The sequence below is a fragment of the Gallinula chloropus genome, assembly GCF_964237585.1.
Source record: "Gallinula chloropus genome assembly, chromosome: 15".
In the NCBI taxonomy this organism is placed as follows: Eukaryota; Metazoa; Chordata; class Aves; order Gruiformes; family Rallidae; genus Gallinula; species Gallinula chloropus.
In genome coordinates, this window is record NC_140100.1 from 14,091,824 (window position 1) to 14,112,891 (window position 21,068).

General features: G+C 39.3%; 1 protein-coding gene across 2 annotated transcripts in view; it reads right to left on the reverse strand.

Annotated features, from left to right (window-relative positions):
* The window catches only part of USP7 (ubiquitin specific peptidase 7), a gene marked incomplete at both ends in the record, with an annotated part of 69,152 nt that overhangs the window by 15,469 nt on the left and 32,615 nt on the right, over positions 1–21,068 (reverse strand). For both annotated transcript variants that reach the window (XM_084270965.1, XM_084270964.1), the window contains 15 exons: positions 389–490; positions 681–815; positions 1,895–2,025; positions 3,249–3,393; positions 4,643–4,799; positions 5,581–5,690; positions 6,539–6,621; positions 7,406–7,496; positions 7,587–7,667; positions 8,186–8,240; positions 11,009–11,139; positions 14,463–14,571; positions 15,268–15,356; positions 16,092–16,230; positions 17,493–17,691. In XM_084270965.1, coding sequence (XP_084127091.1) covers positions 389–490; positions 681–815; positions 1,895–2,025; positions 3,249–3,393; positions 4,643–4,799; positions 5,581–5,690; positions 6,539–6,621; positions 7,406–7,496; positions 7,587–7,667; positions 8,186–8,240; positions 11,009–11,139; positions 14,463–14,571; positions 15,268–15,356; positions 16,092–16,230; positions 17,493–17,691 — 1,757 coding nt within the window. The remainder of the gene's footprint in view (positions 1–388; positions 491–680; positions 816–1,894; positions 2,026–3,248; positions 3,394–4,642; positions 4,800–5,580; positions 5,691–6,538; positions 6,622–7,405; positions 7,497–7,586; positions 7,668–8,185; positions 8,241–11,008; positions 11,140–14,462; positions 14,572–15,267; positions 15,357–16,091; positions 16,231–17,492; positions 17,692–21,068) is intronic.

Below are 21,068 nucleotides of genomic sequence, written 5' to 3' on the forward strand. Positions count from 1 at the left end.
TACCTACAGCAATCTGATTATGGCAAGAAAGTTACTTCACTTCAGACGTAACAGGACACTGGAACCAATTATTGTTTGCTGTGGTATTTAGACACGTTTTATATTTAGCAACACATTCTATTAAGTCCATTAATTTTGCCCAAACAAAGGGCTCAAGACGTTTCTGTTTGAACTCTAACATAAAAATCATGATTGTTCTTTTTTCCCCCCTAGAAAAATCACGCACAACATTCCTCTCCCATCCAAATCAATCCACTAAATCTCAAGACTTCTCATGAAAACCGACTAAACAATGAAAAATCCTACGTTCCAAACATAGGTTCTTAAAGAGAAGTGAAAAATCCTGGGTGATGTACAGAAATAATGTCCTCTCTCAAGAAATCTTTACCGTTTTATTGCCATCTGCTTCATTATCTAACATTGCAGGTCTTTTTGTTCCGTTACTTCTGGCTTGCATTGGCCATAATCTGATTTGATCCTGGGGAAATCCCTAAAATAAAGAAAAATTGTGACAGCTCCCCCCAAAAAAGGGCTAACATACTTTTATTAATTAAACTCAAACGGATCTTCTATTTTAAAAGGTCTCAATTAGGATTTCTGCCATTACCTGGCAAAGATAAAGACCATAAAGCAACCATAATGTAATAAAATTAACAGATCTTCAGCTACAGAAAACTTACCATTGTTTGAGAGAGATTTTGAACAAATTCTGTAAGTGTGGAGTTTTTTAATACTTTGAAAACAGTGTATTTCACTTTTTCTTCATCATACATATCGTTGCCTTGGTGACCACAGAACTGATCCTCTGCCACTATCTGAAAAATGAGGTTTAAAGGTTACTATTCCTAGGAATTCAGCTGCACAGTGTAACACCTTCTTATGATGCTCTACTGCACAACATCACTAGTTCTCTGGCTAGGGCCAGCCTGCTAACATGATTTATGTTCTCATGAAAAAAAAATTTAAATCATTATAATTAATTTTTTTTAATTTCACTATAGTGCTTTTCACTGCAATTAATAGTCAAATCTGTGTCATACACTAATTTTTAAAAATCTCAAACCATTAAACACCAGATGTGCTTAGAGTCCAGTCTTGGAAACACATGCTCTAACAATGTTGGCACTTTAAAAAATGCTATATAATTATTTTCCTGGTGTAATGCAAGAGTGCCAGCCTAAAATATTTACCTCCCACAGCTCCCATGCATTCTCTGTCAACAAAAGAAAAACGGTGCAACTCTACCCACCTCTTTACTGAGCACAGCTCTAGTGTAAACACAGTGTAAAACAAGCTGAACTTCACCAGCATCTCTACTAATGAGCACCAGAAAGAAGATGCAAGGAAACATGGAGGCAAAAGGAAAAGGGGTTCTATTTTGTTCTACCAGATGGGCTCTGGAAAGAGCCATAAACAGGGTTCCTTAAGGCAACTCAATCTAGTCCATCTGGCTTTTCCAAAAAGATAATTGCAAAAACAAGCACTCTCTCCTTCTGCTTCTACTTGATGAGCTCAGTTTGGCAGCAGGCCAGGCTTGCATCCTATGGCTAGATACATTCTAATTTTAGAAAATAATTCCTGAAGGAGATAAAAACACAGTGGCAGGGCAGCCACTTAAAATAACCTGGTCCTTTCCCTTTCACCTTGCTATTTTTACTTGCAAATATATAATTCCTAGAGGAAACAGAAGTGTGTATAACATACAGTATTTTTTGTTTCACTAGGGGTTTTTGCACATGGAAATAAAGTTAAAAGCACTAAAATTGCAACTTCACTTCAAATGCTCATTCCAAACACAAAATCAAAGAACTGAAAATCAAGGGGTGTCTTGGGTGGCTCAGTGGTCTGAATTTCAATGGTAAGGAAGTTGCAACTGACTGTCTCAAAACCTGACCTGCACTTGCATGTAGAGGTGAGCTTCCTGCCTCTCCTTCCTCTTCTGAGCTTCTATCCTCTTCTCTTCTTGTAGCCTTTCTACAAGTTGTTGAGGAATATCATGGTCCGTGACAGGCTGCAAAACTTCACCTACAAAGCAAATTTTGTGATGTCATTTCAAGATTTCCTCACACACACTCAAGTTTGCTCTGATTTGAAGTCAAAACCAGCATTTTTCATCTTTTCATTAAAAACATGGGTTGATATCATCAGGTTTTGGCAAAAGAAGCTTTTTATATCCTAAGCCAAATAATTACTTCCACAGAACACATAGAATTTTGAATTAAATAATCATTTTTCAGGATTAAAAAAATATGTATTTACCACCATTAATTTTAATACAGATATGTACAGATTTAAAGTCAAACGGATCTAGTTTCCATCACTGAAGTTAGTTCACTAATTCTTGCATCCTATAAAGCAATGAAGCATAAAGCACTTTGCAGAGACAGCACAGTAAGGCAAGAGAAAGGATGGTCAATGCCATGGAATCTACAATTTCCAACTAGAACTAACAAATTCCTTTTGTATAGGAAGACTGTAAACAATTCACAAGTAAATCACAGAATCACAGGGGTTGGAAGGGACCTGGAGAGCCCATGGGGTCCAACCCCCTGCCAAAGCAGCTCCCCAGCTCATATTGCACAGGGCGGTGTCCAGACGGGGCTGGAATCTCTCCAGAGATGGAGACTCCACACCCCCTGGGCAGCCTGTCCCAGGGCTCCCTCACCCTCCCTGGGGAAAAGTTCTTCCCCAGGTTGGTGTGGAACTTCCTATGCTCCAACTTGCAGCCATTGCCCCTTGTCCTGTCCCCACAGACACTGAAAAGGGGCTGCCCACTTCCCCCTGCATCCCATCCTTCAGATACTGATAAACATTAATAAGGTCCCCCCTTAGTCTTCTTCTCTCCAGGCTGAACAGCCCCAGCTCACTCAGCCTTTCCTCACAGGGGAGATGCTCCAGGCCCTTCAGCACCTCTGTAGCCTCCTCTGGACTCTCTCCAGGAGATCCCTGTCTTTTTTATCCCAGGGAGCCCAGAACTGGGCACAACACTCCAGGTGGGGCCTGAGCAGGGCAGAGCAGAGGGGGAGGATCCCCTCCTGTGACCTGCTGGCCACACTCCTCTTGATGCCCCCAGGATCCCATTGGCTCTCTCAGCCCCCAGGGCACACTGCTGGCTCATGGCCACCCTGTCCCCCACCAGGACCCCCAGGTCCTTCTCCGCAGAGCTCCTCTCCAGCAGGTCACCCCCAGCCTGTGAAGTAAAATACAGCCACAATCTAACTTGGAACAGAGATGGAGAGCATACATACTTAGTTTTGATTCCCTGATGTAAACCAACATGTACGCATTCGTACAGTGCCGTACAGACAAGTCATCGTCGTGGCCTCCATAGTTGTGTTCAATTGCTTCTTCCTTTGTACATCTGGATACAACATCATCATCAAATTTACACCACTAGAGAGAAAAATTTGTATAAATATAATTTTACACACAAAAACATGTTCTTGAATGATAAATTAATCCTACTTCTGATATGTCTTTTGGCTCTTTGAAGTAACTAAAATTGCTCTTTCAAGGAGCCTGAGTTTTAAAAAATCTAATTCAGTATAATTTGTAGTACCTGCTAATTGTGTTCAGCTTCAGGCTGGCCATGAATACCAAACTTTACTGAAATGTTGGAACATTTTACACTGAGTATCAAAAGCACAATAATTATTCAATGAACTTGCTTAAGACTGATACTCAAATCTTACCTTTCTATAAGAACTTCAGGAAATTGCACTTACATGTTGCAAATTAAAATAAAAAGCAGTGATGCACAGGGTACCTAGTAATTATTGGTCCATTTAAAGTAATTTCCAGCAATTTTAAAATTAAACCAATAAAGCCAATTAAGACAGACAAATAGCAACACATTCACAGCAAAACCTGACTTCTACTTTTCCTGTAAAGAGTCGTGCACATAAAACCAGTCAAGTCAAGGGAAGAGACACCTGACCTACAAATGTCCAACCCAATCATAGAATCATTAAGGCTGGAAAAGACCTCCAAGATCGTCTAAGTCTAACCATTCCATTACCACCTATATTACTTACTAAACCATGTCCTGAAGTATTGCATCCAATCTTTTTTTTTAACCACCTCGAGGGAGGGTGACTCCATCACCTCCCTGGGCAGCCTGTAACAGCAGGACATGCAAAGGTACCGAACTTCTGAGGCATGGGAACATTTTAAGCTTTTATATTTGCTTCAGCTTAAATTCAGCCTAAAAAAATGCTGGATAAAATTGGATTACAGTAGAGCTCCACCACATTTACACACCCAACTAAAGGGATCCCCTTGGCTAATAGAGTCTTTTGTCAAAAGCCAACAGCAAAAATGAAGCTGCTCCTTTTAAGAAGGCAAGTGATTCTTTAACACCTCCAAATACAAGCTCCCTCCCAAAGAGTAAAAGCTAGACATGAGAGCTGATGGGGTTTTACTGTATAAATACAAAAGTTAGTTTCCCACATACATTAGAATACACATCAAATGAAAAGGTATCAAGCTAGGAACTACATGGAGAAATCAAAAACCTGTGTGATGGAGTGTGCCAGCATGTCTTCTGTCCAGGAACAAAAACTCCAAGGACTGACTCATTTATGAAAACTGCAAGAATGTATTTGCACAATACAAAGATGTTTAGGTGCTTTTCAATACTCACTTTGCCATCTCCCTTTGGATTTAAGTAAACAACGTAATGTCCACCATGGTTATCTCCACTGTGCACTAGAACTGCATGAAGAATGTAATTTGCAGGATCTTTAGGATCTGGTTTTTGTAAAAATTCGTCTAGTGGCAATTGTTCAGGAAACTCAAACCTAGTTTTGGAAAGAATGAAGACAGACACATGCTATTACACAGGACATCAGTATTTCTTCCTAAAGCAAATTAAACAAGTTGTTCCATCACCAGTATGTACTGCATACAGTAGTAAATTTCATGCTGTTTTAATATGGAATAAAAATAATCTTTATAAGCACCTGAGAAAAAAATCATGTCCTCAGTAACAAAGGCAAAAGCACTTCAATGAAATAGTGCTGGTTTGGATTCACTGTTCCAAGGAAAGAGCTCAAAACCTGCTATTTTCTAGTACACAAATCCAGCCTTTCTAGCACAGGTACGACTGGACAGGGACATTATTTGTAGTGTCCTTCAGCTGCTGCACTCTCACCTTCTTGATGCAAGACAGAATTAGTATACAACCAACAGTGTGTCTCCCTGAGAAAATACTCAGCCTCTACTTACAGCGAGTAGGCATGGAAATAGAAGGAAAGCAGAGAACACTGTTTCTCTGTTCTACTCACTCTTGTGGCAGCCTATGGGAACGTACCAGTTTTCTGCACATGCCACAGAGAATGTTCCACAAAGCTTTAAAAGACACATTCAGTTGTTTCACATCCTAAACAACAGATACAAATGCCTACTTGCCATTCAGACCTTAATATTGAACCAGGGCACCTTTTGGCAACCTCTAACATATGCCAGTGCACATACTTTCATCTTGGACTTGATTGAAAAGGACTTAAAAGGATTTTGGCAAATTATTTTTGATAAAATACATTAATGGGTCCGAACTCTACAATGAAAAAATCACCTTACCTATCATTTATCTTGATGTTCTGGTCAGTTTGAGGATCATACATAAATCTCATGAGCTGTAGGTGTAATACTGGTGGCAATGTTAGGAACTTCACACCTTTCTCTGCCTCCTAAGCATTTTAAAGGAAAGGGAGAGTTGAAATTGCAACATTTTAGCAACTCAAAATGCCTGTTTGCTGTAGACACTCTTCCTACGAACTCTTATTTTAGAAGTTTGGCAAAACAATGTGCACCAAAGAGTGTTCACAACTGGGGTGGAAGTTAACTGTCTTAATGCTGCATCAACTAGCTGCATTAAAAAAAGTTACCTACATCAATAAAATTAAAAGAATATAGGGGAGAAAACTCATTTTTGATCAAGTGAAAATGTCATGCTCATTGTGTTCTGCAACAACTGCTTGGTACCTTCCTAAGAAGTGCTAAAGAATATGTAGAACATTACTCAAAAGAGCTGGCGTATGGAAGCTTTAGTAAAGCAAGGGTCTTCAAAAAGGACTTCAGCTTCCTCCAGTGGGCACAGCAAAGTGCAGCTGACATGCTCACACATGTGCACACATGGATGTTTACAAATTCCACAGATTCATTTGACATTCACGTTAACAATCCAAAAAGGACCTCTCTAAAGTTACCTTCAGAACTATGCTGCTCTTTTACTAGACATACAGAACAGACTACTCTGGGAGGAAAAGCTTCCCAGTCTGGGAATCAATAGAGAAGTTAGCCATTCAGGTAACTAAAATGTTTACAGGCATCCAAGCAGAAATTCACTGCTGGTTTGACTGTTTTAAAATCTAAGCTTCATTTTAAGAAACCTAACAGCAATTAAAAGGAACTATGTAAAAGGACAAAAACCAGTTGACACAAGCTAGAATAGGTTTTGCAACATTTTTTTGCTACGATGGCTTTATTAAGTTATTTTGTCAAGGCCAGAGAAACAAAATTTCAAAAAGAAAAATACCTGTAAGCCATGTTCTCCTGCATCATACTTGTTATCGCCATCCAACTGTTCCACTGCAACATAGTCAATAAAGGACTCAAAAACTAAAGGAAAAAAGATTGGGGAATTGTAGGGAAGGAGGAAGAAAAATGTAAGTTTATTCAAGATTCAGTGCTTAATGTGCTGATCAAATAACATGTTAAGACATCAGAAGTTGTGTCTGAACATTTCTGTCTTAATTTTGTACTTCTTAAGAACATGGAGAAATGCACCAAATTCTATGGGCACACAGAAGAATATCATTAGATTTTAAAATTGCATAGTTACAACTGTCTACCAGAACTCCTGTTCTCACTTTGCAACTGGTAAGTATCAAGCTAGATGGTTCTTTTTGCTGAACTCTTACTTGTCCTTTTGTGTGTCTTGTATGCCAAATACTTGGTACAGGAGTGATAAGGGACCAGTGTTATGTTGCTCCAATCACCTCATTCTTTTTATTTACTTATTAATATGGTCCAGTCTAAATAAGAATCTATTTCCTCCAATCCAATATAACTTACAACCTACTGCAACAACACCACTATTATCACATGATCACAGTATGGACTTTTATCAGAACCAGGAAAATCCCTAAAATTCAGTTTTATAAAAACATATCAATGAGAGAATCAGGGAGAAAAAGGTAGGGAAGAGAAAGGGAGGGAAAGGTAACGCAAGAAAAAACACCTTCTGCAGAAAATGGTTTTGATGAGGTGTGAAAAACTCTTTCCTCTGAAATTAAAGTATGGTTATTTCACAGTGCTGAGCACCAACAAACCCGTTTGAAATCAACAGGCACTAAAGATGTCCAACATGTTCAATCAGTGCAGATGACAATGTATCACTTACTATTCTTCTTTCCCTTTATACTTAGCTGGATGTCATAATAATCTTCTATTCGTTCAGATCGATAGTCTACATGTTTGCATTGGATATAAGACTGCAAACAAACAAAACACCCAGATAAGTGCAATGTGTACAAGCAACAGATTTAACTTAAATTTAAAAAAAAAAAAAATGAAATACATACCACCATCTTCCCTCTGAACAATTTGGGAATAGTGCCTTCTACACATGTGCCTTTCATTTTATTTTCCACATTATCAAGCAGCTGAAAGAAAAATGTGGTTTTACATAGGAGAAACTTGGGAGGTTTTGAATTTATTTGTCACACACAGATGACTACTTCACTGATTAAACTCTTCAGTCACTTACATAAAAATGAAGTGTTAGCCTATCTGTACTGGCATCTCCTTCCTAGTCCTTTAAATCTTCCTCTTCCCCCTAAAAACTGCACTAGGGCTACTACAGCTACAGTCCTTTGAGTCTGAAATTCCTCTCAAATACATAACAACACATTTGCATCTTCAAAACTGCATTTCTCTCCATGGCTACGTAAGGGTCACTAGTATATGCCCCATGATTTTTAACCTTCCCTATCCTTTAGAAATGCCACAAAAACCCACAATCAATCCCATTCTTTAAAAAGAGAACTAAACCTAGATCTTAGAGGCCTAATTTAAATTAAACAGTGACAGTAATACTAGGGTTGTTACTAAATTATATTATATATACAGAGTATCAAGAGACAGCAATATGCATTACAGATAAGAAATGGTAAAAACATACCACTCGACATAATTCCTGGACATCATGTTGCATGAAGCTGTCTAATGTTTCCCACCTTTGTAAGGCAAATTAATACAAAATTAACTATACAATTAAGAAAAATTTCAAGCTCAAAAGACATTTTATTCTTACTTCTTTGCAGATCAAAAATTTAATACCTAGCAAGAGTGAAAGATTCTGAGATCTGGTACTGGCTGGTGCTGTTTTATTTCTGTAGCATTTACTTGGCAGGAAGAAGGGGCAGTGAACTTGTGGGACATTGTGGTGGCTGTTCTCAGCCCACCTGCCTTCTCTGTCTGTGTAGCTGGGGACAAGGACCAGGAAGGCAGCAGAGCCAGCCATAGAGGCCAGGGCCAGGCTGTTGGTCGCAGAATTCTTCCCATCTACAACGTAGTTCACATAAAAAAATAAACCTTTGAAGAAAAGGCCTGGGAGCAATTGAATGCTGTCATAATAGTTTCTGCAGTATGCTTCTATCTCCCTCTCTTCTGAGGGCCATTCAGGTGCAGTCAAGTGGTGTTCAGGGGTTATTGCAGCACATGAAAAGAAGTAAATGGACTTATAGGAAATACAGGCTCCTTTGTGCATATGTAAACAGTTAACCCTGGATGCACAGTAACTCCAAGGATGCAAGGAGGCATCCAGCTTTCTGAGCTGTCCATGTGCAAACACACTCATACGGAAAGAGGGGTGAGAGCAAGTCTCTAAAGGCCTTGCAGCCTATGTGGCACACTGCAGCTAGGGTATTCAGCACTCCTGCCTTCAATTAAAACAAAGCACAAAGTGGTTTTAGTTTCAGCATGACATACTTTCTCCTACAAGCTCTTTAACTTACAACTCAGAGCATTCTTGAGTTTAAGTCTCTTAACAACTCTTTTTGCAACAGTCATCACTCCTAACCATATGGAACAATCCATGTTTACCTTGGGCTCTGGCTTTAATGTGTGGTTCAACCCCCAGCCCTTGGAGCCACAAGCAGAGGGGTGACCATGAGCAAGACTAACTTTGTCTTCCCCTCCCACTCTGTCCTCAGCGACTCACCACCACTGCCACACATCAGCATACTACTCCCCAAAGTGTGCTCAAACAACTGTGTGTGGGTCCACACTTAAACAAGCTGAAGGAAGTGACCTGTTGGATAATTAAAAATGGAAAATAACCTCCTGACTCCCTAGGCTTAAAACATTAGCCAGTTTAAAGGACAGAAAGCAAAGAAGAAAGTTACATCCTACTATTAGGGTAAAAAGGGCTCCTTCAGACAATGGCTGACAATCATTTTCTTTTAAAAGAAGCCAAACTTGGTTAGAAACCCAGTGAAAAGAGTTCTGCTCTGCACAGCATACAGGTATGTCTCAACATCAGAACCTCCTCTCTCGTTTAATGAGGGGGAAAAGACCAAATCCTCACAAATACTCAAAAATTCCTAAGAATGATGACAGGCACAAACATATTTTTAAACCTTGCTCTCAGATACAAAAGTATCTGCAACACCCTCAGGAAAGGTCTCTTAATGCTACCAAGGATGACAAGGTTGGGATCTTCACTCAAGATGAAGTATTTACAACAGCAAGTCTTTCCAGTATAACAGGACAGCAGGAGTGGTGATAAACTAAATATAGAGCATGCAAGGAGGAAGAAGGTATGACCAGATGTAAACATACAGCACTGAGGCTTATTATTTCATTTTACAATTCCCCTGAAAGGTGAAAAGCAAAAGTTACAAAGACACAAGGTTACAAAGAGTCTTGTCAGGACAGAGCACTACCACAAAAGCTTTAGCAGAAGACTTGGCATGGACACTAGGACAGCTGTGTGAAAAAGAATGATCCAAATTTCCTAATCTTGCTTGTCAATATTACTATGAAAGACTAGTCCACAAATAGCACCTTTATTTTTAAAAAGTTTTTGATAAAATCCTATTCCATGATTACAAAACTTGCAAAGAGAAGACTCTTAATGGTTATGTTAATCTCAACCTTCTGTCCTAACTTGTGCTCAAGTGAACACAAGCTAGTGTAAAAAAACATCCCAGAAAACACAAACCAACCAACAAAACCACCAAACAAAACCCCAACACCCCCAAATACAACTGCATTGTATAATTCTATGTCTAGATACTCCAGACAGAGTATTACACTCTGTTACACCATCTCACAAAAAGTACCACCAGACTGGGAAAAATGGCAATGAACTGGATACTAGGCAAAAATAAAACTCATCCTTTTTAGTAGGTATTTTATGGAGGAAAAGGGGATACTAGAATGAGGAAAATGCAAAGAATGTGTGCTCTGACACCTTGATTTTATGCAACAGCTACTCCTCAAGCTTTAAATCACAAAACAGAACACAGCATTAAAAGGTTCTAAATTGTGCTTGGGCAAAAATAAATGCATCTTTGATGTGTAATATGAAAATGTTACAGCAGTTATTAATGCAGAGCTAGCAATACAGAATTACTGCTATTTCTTTAAAACTTAAACAGATTTACATTTTTAAAAATACATTAAGAGTACATGAACTGCAATATTTCAACAGCATATTTTGTCTTGAAGTTACTTAAGTCAAATGCATCTCATGATTTTCAGGTAACAGGTAAACTATAACCCTGCTACTAACAGCTGTACCACTCCCCTCCCAGAAGAAATCTGACTTATGGATCTTCAGTACCAACCAACTCAAGTAACAGTTAGCAATTACCGTAATGCTGTATCAACACTGCTCTGCACCTCTCTGCAAACAATCTAATTGAAACAAAACCTTTTAAAAGAAAAGCTTTATGAAGCATATAACAGGCCAATAAACAGTCCAATATCTGAAACTTACCCAAAAGATTTTGTTAACTTTTTCGTTCCAACGGGTTTGTCACTATGTTGCAGCTCATAAAACACCCTTTGCAATGCTAAAGGGACACTTTTGGATGAATCATCTCCTTCTGTGGGCATCATGTACACAGCCTGAAAAAGCATTTAGTTCAATTAGCATCTAAAGAAAAGTTTATTGCTCGTATGGTTTAATGCATTCTGTCCTCTTCAGTGACTTCCTTCATCTAACTCCACTTAATCATCACTCCAGAAGAGTCTGGAGGAAAACGTCCTACTGGGGTGTAAAAGCATCAGTGAGTTGGAGTGACCCTTATCCCACCCAAGAAAAATAAATGCAGTAAAGCAGCCAACACCTTCAAACAACTCATCACACATGGTACGTCTATGCAGGGCGAGTTGGGGGCTCAGGGCACATCACACCCCAAAAACCAAACCAACAAACACTGACCACAGGAATCCATAAAGGGCAACAGTGGAATGCAAACAGAAATGACCCACATGGAAGAGAAGGACATGAGTGGAAGCTTTGAGATTCCCAGATACATTCATTCCTATGCCACGTCATCGCTGTCCAGCAAATAAACAGCTTGACAAGTCAATTCACTGGTAATGCTGAACTGGGAAGGGCTGAGAACAGAGAACTTAAATAGACCAACCAGGGATTAGGAGAGCTTGATAGGCAGTGAAAGGAGATTTCCTTTTTTAGAAGTGTACACCTATGTATCTGGGGAAAGTGAACAGGAAAGAAAAGCTGTTTATGAGGAGATGCTCATTGAGAGAGCACAAGTATAAGAAGAAAACAGACAGGTCTGGAGGGTGATTGTGTAACAACACATGGAAACATAAAGACTCCAGTACTGAATAGCATATGAGAAAATGACCTGTCAAACACAAAAAAATTCCACTTTAATTTTTGCCTGTGAAAGAAGATGAAGTGATACATTTCTGTGAGTGAAGCCCTGAACTGAATCTCAGTAGTTCTCACCTGGTTTCTGCCTCACCCTAGCTTTCAGAGATGTCCAGCATCTCTAACCCACCCTGCATTTCAGCTCCCTACACAGAGAGTATGATTAGGACTCCCAGGGTGCAGGTCAAATGTTGGTGAAATGCATTCATTGTTCTTTCTGGGTTGGAAGGGACCTCAAAGATCACCTTGTTGCAGACCCCCGTCATGGTCCGAGACCAAACCTAGACCTGTCAGGCAAGTTACCACTGTCCCTTGCCTAGGCAGGCTATATTTAAGCATGCATTTACCAGTCACAAACAGACAAACATATGCTCTGAAGAGAAAGTTCCTTTGCTTTACTCCCTAGCACTGAGGCCACGTGGTTGCTAATAAAAGGGAGGTCTCACTTCAAAGACCCAAGAACCTCCCATTTGTTGTAAGGAAGGTTGAAGAAAGGACCTCTCCATCAGTCCTCACCCATGCTTCACCAGCTGGGCTTTCCATAGGTATGTGCTTGACTTTGCTACTGTCTGTTGTTTTCCCAACTCTGCACCTCACACCAACTTCTCTGGTAACAAAGCTCTAAGAGCAACAGAAATCATCATTTCTTCTAAGTAAGGAGAATGAACAGGAATAATGGAATTAGTGATAAGCAAACTGAGAATAAAAGTGGGTAAAATCAAATGTGCAGTAAGAGGAACAAGCTTGCTCTAAGTGAAAACAGAAATGTTGCAATTCATTTTTTCAGTCAAGATGAGTACTGATTCTTCCTTATCTGTAATAGTGAAAAATAAGCATTAAACTGTCTAAAACTACTGCTGTGGTCTGTTCTGTTTGTAGGGGGGATGAAAAACCTGAAGAACGAGCAAAGAATTGGGCATCTCAGTTGATGTCCTGTAACATCTCCATAAAGGAGGCTGCCACCACCAGCCTCCAGTAAATCAAGATTTCTCATTTGGTCACTATCCAGACATTAACACTCTCTAAAAGCTGATATATTATTTGGGAGCTGGGAGAGAGGTGCAGGGGAATGCCTGAGAAGATTAGTTCAGTTGAAAGAAATTTGTGTCACAAAAAGAATTTCTTCTTCACTGAATAAGATTATTTCATGGTACATATTGATTTACTGACTACAAGACAGTCTTGAAAGGAACTACTCAATTGGATTAGATGTAGCTATCATAAAACCACATTTTTCTTTCAAGAGCAAGGTGAAGTTGTCCAAAAAAGTAAAATGCATAAACATTATGAGCACTGAGGAAAAAGAACAGGTATTATGATGAACTGAATGAGTAAATTACACCTCTTACAAAAAAAGAAACAGGTGCATCATGTAAACCAAGCCAAGTGTTTATTCCTCATACATGGCATTGGTAAGATCATCAGTCACAGTCTAATGGAGTGTGCTGGACTATTTTCCGCAACACCTCAGAGTAAGCAGCATGTTGCAAAAGAGGAAAAAAAGAAAGACATCCCAGCAGGCACACTTAACAAGCCACAGTGATATTAATAATGATTAGATAGTGGAAAAATCTAAGACTCTGGAAAGTAGGGGAAATTCTGGAGAGAAGAAAGCTTAACAGAAACCTAACCAGCATACACAGGGAGAAAGCATAAGTCACAATTCCTTTTCACTGAGTGTTACAATAAGCACTAGTTCCTCCTTTTGCACATTCCTGTATTAATAGGGTGTTCCACTCAACTAAATGGTGCTGAGTTAAGATTTTTTTCCCCCCAAGTATATCCCCTCTTCCAGACAGCCACCTCCCATCTCAGTCACCATTGCAGTTTTTATCCCAGGAAGGCTACTGCACAGTTTTAGGATGATATGTTACCTAATAAATTTCATCCTGAGTTTGGATGACATTTTTATTAAGTTGATATTTAAAACAATTTCTTTCCTTCCAGCAAAGGAATAACATGTACAGTAAATAAAACTTATATGAATGAAGCAAATGTAAAATTAAGTTGTTTACTCAAGTTATAACACTTTCCATCACTAGAAAGATGCTAACCATAACACCAGAAAATTCAACTGTACAATATAGATTAAAAGATGGAATAAATGAACTACAAAGGTCGCACATGTTTATCTTCACGTACTATTTATGGGCTGAGAAGTCAATTCTGTCTTGTCTGTTTTAACTATTTCAAGAAAGGGAAACTACTTGTGTCTCATCTGCAATGTGTGGTCATCTTTCTTTCCTCCTCCACCCCCCAACAACTCAGAACATTAACAAATAACAGAGTTAGAAAACAACCCCTAATCTCAAGTCTTCACCAGGTTCTACCTTTGCTTTCAAAAAACAAAAGCTCATGTTCAAACAACTACAAGAAGCAGCTTCCTGCACTCAGCCTCAAGTAAAAAGTGTATCACCATGTAAGTGACAACTTCTGAAAGCATGAAGGAAACAAAAGGAACATACAGCTCTGTTTGGAAGCATGTAACAAAATGAAACATATTGGATATTGCAATTAGGAATCTCATTTTCTTTCATGTATTAATTACCTTTCGTAGTTGATTGGTGAAAAATAAAGTCTGTAACAAACTGTTCATGTAACAAGTTGCTCCCTGGTTCTTTAAGCCAACATATCCTGTGTGCTTCTTTGAATCCCACCTAGAAAAGAGTGGTTATAAACAACATTGGACTATATTAATGAGAACAGTATTTGTTCTAAGGCAGCACTGCCAGTAGATACCAGCTACTCTTTGTTGTTACTTAAGGTTCAGGTAAATTGCACTTCATTACTACCTGCCAGGAACAACAGTCACTGCAATTCAGTCTTTACAATTAAATGCTTTGCGATTTTGTTAGGTTTTATTTTTAAAGATATTCTGCATGGCAGAAAGTAGTGCATATTCTGAAAGCATACTAGAAGCCAGGGCTGTACTTTTAAGGGCAAGACCGCATTTCAATACAACCACATTGTTTACAAGCAACAAGCAGCAGCTTAACTCAGAGGAGGCAGTTTTAAACCAAGTGTAAAACCTAAGCAAGTCAGAGAGCTCCCCCTGTGTCTGAAACCCGTATCAGCTGTGAGAGCAGAAAAGTTAAAGCTAGATTTGCACAAGTGTTAAATCACAAATCAATTCCCAGGAGAGCTCCACAGCATTATGCCAACTAATGCAATGGAAACCTGTAACATACACAGGAATCTCTACATGACTGACAACTATTGTCATGGGAGAGCTCACCAATTAAAGGTGACACAGCAAGAATGTCTGTTGACAAGGGTTGGTAACACAAAATACTTGAACAAACTCAGCAAGATAAAAATAATTAGAATCAAGAACTCTAAACAAAGATACTTACGCCACTCCATGTGGAGCATCTGCTTGAACGTAGACTTCAAAGGTAACTTTGTCCTCTTCTATAAAGCCTTTTTCAGGATCAGTAACTTCCTGCAAGATAGGAACGCCAAGGGAACATGAAAACTGGAGCTTGCAACATGACTGCAGTGAAGCATCCATTTAGATACCACTTTTTAATTTTCAAGTCTGAGCTATGAGTAATAATAAATTGAAGGACACAAACTAAGCTGATTAATACACTTTAATTATTTCTTAATGTCTCAATACAGGAAACTTCTTGTGTGCTTTTAAGATTTTGCAGTACCTTTTAAACTTTCTGTGCATAATAAAAGTTAGTAAACAAAGGCTCTGCTTCTTCTGGACAATATTCCAGACAAATGAAAAATTAAGGGCCTAACCTAAGAAAATACTTCAAAAAGCTGTCTCAATTCAAGATAACCCTTAGTGACATTATGAGAGCATTAGATACATGTACAAACCTACAAAGAACATATGGAAATGCAAGAAAACCTATGTTACTTCAGAATATGACTAACACACAGTGGGGAAAAAGCATTCATATCTACAGAACATTATGAGGAAACGCTTAAAATCACAACATAAGTAAAAGCTATCTACAATAACTAAGGACATAAATCTGTAAGAAATTGAAAAAGAATCTACCAAAAACCCCCCAACAAAACAAAAACCAAAACCACACAGCTTGGGGCAGGAGGGGGTGTGAGGGGAACCCCCCACCTTTTATATAGGTATCTCAGTATTCACGACTGCAAGTCCAAAACTACTCCTACCTAGTAATAGAATAATACACATCCAGTTACTTACACTCCAGGCCATGAAATTGGAAAAGCCCCAGTCATTTTCCTTATGAAAGAACAAGTGACTAATGCGACGACTGAATGATTTCTCATCATCTTTGTAGTTTATTATCTTGAGAACTGCTTGCGCATGACAAGACCACGACCTATCAAAACAGAAGAAAGATCTGAAACTCATTCAAAATCAAGTATTTTTTGTTATGATTTTTGATACACTACTTTCAAATATAGGAGTTTATTGGCTTTTTCCTTATTACATGTTAAGATTTGGTTACTGAGGGCATAAATCCCCTTGGGTTTCTGAAGCCACAACACGAATGTGAGGCTGGAATGGAGATTTTCTTAGGGCAAGAGAGGTTAAGAATGTATCATCAGGCAACTGCAGGTAACAGTCACTGAGGAAGCTAATTGCTCTGTGAGGTGAGCTATTTCTGATCTACTTCAATGCAGAGTGAGAGGTCAACTCAAAGTAGCCCTTGTGCCTACAGAGGGTGATAACTCAGCCTCTGGCTAAGGAAAGGAGGAGACGGCTTTATCCTCCCTACCACAAAATAAATTCACCAACACTCATTTTCTCATCTCAGCAGCACCTCTTTGTGACCATTCTGTTCAAATTCATCCCACTTGTACAAGGCGATCAAAGTATCAGTTCAGACAAGGCATTGTAATTGCTTCACACAGTGGTATTACTGCTTGCTTAGTTCTACCACCTGAAAAAGACCACATTATCCTTTTTCTGTGACTACTTGCCTATGAACCACTGTGACCACCTACAACTTTCTTCTTTACCTTCTGCACTGAGGACTTACCATTTAGATTACAAGACTAACAGAGAAGAGCAACTTATTACTCAGAGTGAAGTACAAGTTGTAAGAGATTTGGGGCAAGAATGGTGTTACCCGTACTGGAAAGGACATCTATGAAGAGTCTTCACTGCAGCTGGATACACTGCAGTAATGTCCCAGAAATTTGTATTTATCTTTTTTAATTTTCATATTATTTACAAAAGGGGTCAAAGATAGTCAATTTTGATTTGCACACAGGACTCCAAGAACACGTCCATGTTCATTTGATGAGTGATGAACTCCATTTAAGATGACTCTCTCATACACTCTGCCCCATTTGCTAGCACTTACCTGCTCACACACCTCACAGAATGGGATTTACAGCTCAGATGGGTTAGAGAAGCTCCAGTATTATTTTCATTTGAAAAGAGAAGCCTTCCCATGCTGAAGAAACTATAGTCAAAGACTTCTCCCTCCACCCCCCATCAAACAGAAATGTATATAAATTCTATCACAAACTTGTAGCTACACTAGATACTTGTTTTCTTAGATGTTAATCTGCATTGAAAGAAGTAAAAACTAGTATGGAATAAAGACTTGTAGGATAATTAAAAGGGTCTTACGTGGAATCAGACTCAGCATTGCACTGAAGGAAGAATCCTACGCTTTTTTGGTGTGGTCTGTCTGGGTAGAGCCGTGGCATCACCATGATCTTCCATGGCAAGTTCCGTACGAAGCAAGGAGGGCTGAGAACTGACTCACTCAATCTGTTGAAGCGTTCAACTGTAAACTGAAATGTTGCTTCTGATCGCCAACTTGTATCTGTAACACACATACATACACATATAAATATTTGAAAAACTTGGTGTTCTTCAAAAGATCATTTTCAAAAACCATTCAACACGAGCATGTCTTATGCAGCAAGACAATGAAAACCCAAAGCCCAGGAGGCACTGAACTCCTTAGCAACTGAACTTTCCATTTCAGTTTGAAAAACACTGCAACTCCATTCAGGAAAACAGAGTTCTCAGACTCATTCCTTTTGTACACTAGTTTCTTAAATAATTCCTTAACACTAGAACTTGCTACCACTCAAATTTCTTCTGCAGCAGTGGGTACATCAAGACAGAGACATCAAACACTTCACAAGGTAAATCACAACCCACTCTAACTCTTCTTGCTGTGCAGTGTCTTCACAACCCAGTTTAAATTAGCTCCTTGCACGAACCAAGATTTGCAAAGGATTTTCTCAATCTTTCAACTGCTCTATTGATACCAAGTCACCATGTAGTTGTTTTCTGCTTGCAACAGTATCTTTTCAAAACAGATGAACCTCACTGGTTGATGGGTGAGTTTTTTTGAAGTCTCATACTAGTTTGATGAAGAGCAGCTCAAGAGCAAGGTCCTGTATTCTTTGTGGTATATGAAAATTGTAAAGATATTTACTGGTCCAAATCAAAGTTAAATGAGACACTAATTTTTTAAAATATGTTATTTTGACACACACAATTAAACTAATTTTGCCTTCTTCCCACATCCCCTGTTCTTCATATACCACAATCTGTTCTGCTTCTGCTGTACACAGCTATATCAGGGTGCTGGAGACTGCAATAGCTTCAGGAAGGCACCAGGCTGGGCTCTCTTAATTGTTACATGCCTCCTATCACATACAGCAAGGGAAAACCTGCAACCTACTCCAGTGGTTTTACAGGGCAGGGATGAAGCAAAGAGCATACACAAGATGCTCCTCTTCCCCTTCTTTTCTGTGGTTTGAACTTAAAACCTGTGTAACACAGACAGTGTTGCTACTGGGTGTAAGTATATAGGGCAGCAGACAGCAACCACGGTCCGATGGCTATTCTCACACCACCATGCATGGTGAACCAAACCAGACACATCACTCATTAAGATTTTCACTGCAGATGTATCAAAGATGTGCAGTGACACCCAAACCAAAAGCCCTGACGTACAATGACACCGGGTCAGAAATCAGATCATGGAATTACGTGACAAGGCACACAGTGTAACACACATGTATTACACCTGTACATGCAAAGTAGTAGCTCTCTCAGAAGCCTTGCATGGCACCAGAGACACTGCTGAATGGGTTTTTAAAAGCCAGGTGAGCCCTGGTTGCTACCTTACTTTAAAAATTAACCTCTCTTGCTTACAACACATGACACTAAGGATTATACACTCCAGTACAGTTTTACCCACAACTTCTGGGGAGCTTTGACAGATTTACTTCTACTTCATTAAAAAAACCCAGTTGTTGGGTTTTTTTCTCATGCAGTCGTCCCACTTCTCATCTTGATCTTGGCAACACAGCTGATCTTATTTGCATATGGACTGACAGCCCTAAGCATTCCCAATTATCTCTTGAAAGTAACCGCACTACAGCAGAAACCAGCTTCCCCTCTCCCCTACACCTGCAACCACCTCTGTGTTAACCTGTGCTGTCAGCCTCCTCGGTGACCAGAGAGTTCAAAAGATGATCTTTTCATCTTTTTCCTTACATTTAAGTGTAGCTGATCAGTAGCCTACCACCTACTTACAACTGCTCCTGACCCATTTTACCTATCCAATGCCTGTGGACAGAGTGGGGAGCTGGTCCTCTACAACCAAGAGCCAGCCAAGGCTGCAGCTAAAGGAGCAGGATGCTCTGAAACTTGATTCACAGGGAGAATTTAAAAAAATCCTAACACAGTTAATTTAAAAACCAGTCTTGCATCACATGTGTCTCAAACCAGCTCAAGAACACCTCCCTTACTCCCGATCAAGATCAGTACTTCTGGGCTTAGTCTAAGCTTCTGAAAAATGAGCCTCTTTGATGCAGCACTGCTACGGTGTCAGCTAAAAAAGGCAGCCCACGCAGCATCTGCAGATGCTTCAGAGAAAGTCTGCTTGCATTTCTTGGTTTCTTTTCAGGAAAGGCTGTGCATGAGAGCTCACCAGGGAAGGGTGCTCTTCACGGTGAAAGTATCTGAGCCATCACTAGGAACTACTCCACAGAAACGGAGCCTCGTAACATGGGTCAATGAAAACACACAAACCCCCCCAAAATAACAACCTTCCTTTTCCTTGCAGAAACCCCCTATTTTTAGCAAGTGTAATCAATTAAAACATGAATTATAATTTAAAAAATTAAATAGCATGGTGAGTATTCTGAGCACATAAGAACTTGTTTCACCATCATAAACACGTCAGCCAGTTTCCAAAAGAAGGCTGCAATTAGCAACAGGCTAATGGCACCAACTGACAAGTTACACTTCCATACACCCCTGAACTACAAACCTGACATATGATCCCAAACAAAGGCAAAAGAACAGACCCAGCTGATGATGCTTGGTAGAGTTACATGCCACAGGTATTTGCTACATAAATACTGATGAGATCAAAGTCACATTTAGCACCTTGATATGACAAAAGAGCCTTCCAATCAGAGATCCAAATACAGAACACGATCCACTTTAAGACTGAAGTACAAGTGTTTACACCTTTGAGAAAAGCAGATTTCTTTATTCTCTTAGTAAATGTTGCTACCTTTAAAGTACACTGAGGTTATTAAAATATTCCAAACCTGAATTATTAATGGAGAAACTGGCTGAATATTCTATGAGTTTTTAATAATGATCCAAATACAGCATGCAATACTAGCATATGGCTAAGACTGATGATTCTGAAAGCCTCCCAGCCTTTGCAATTCTTCACAGAAATGAGACTTCAGTAGGTAACTGCAAAGTCACGGGTTTATGTATAGCTAGGGACCTTCTGTTTGAACTTTAATGTCTAAGAGAATTTATTCTATCTGCTGTTTTGAATACTGATGCACTTACAAACATTTTATCAGAACCTTGTTTTTATTATTTTTTATTTTATTTGGAGCAGGTGTTATTCCAGCTCATAAAGCTTAGTTCATTAAGTCATTCTCTGTACAAGGCACAGCACATTCCTTTGGCTGGTTCTTTTTAATTGCAAAGACATCATACATAGCAAAAATAGATTCTGGTCAAGTTGTTTGGGAGAACACTGCCTTATCTGAAAGTCCTGGTGGTGGTCCACTGCACGTTCCTCACAGTGTTGGTGGTTAGTTGCCTAGCAAATGGGATGAGAGCTGCACTTCTTACCAGTTTTATCAATCATTTGTGCTAAGCAGGAAGAACAAAATCACCTAAAGTTTCTTGAGCTCAGAAATTCAC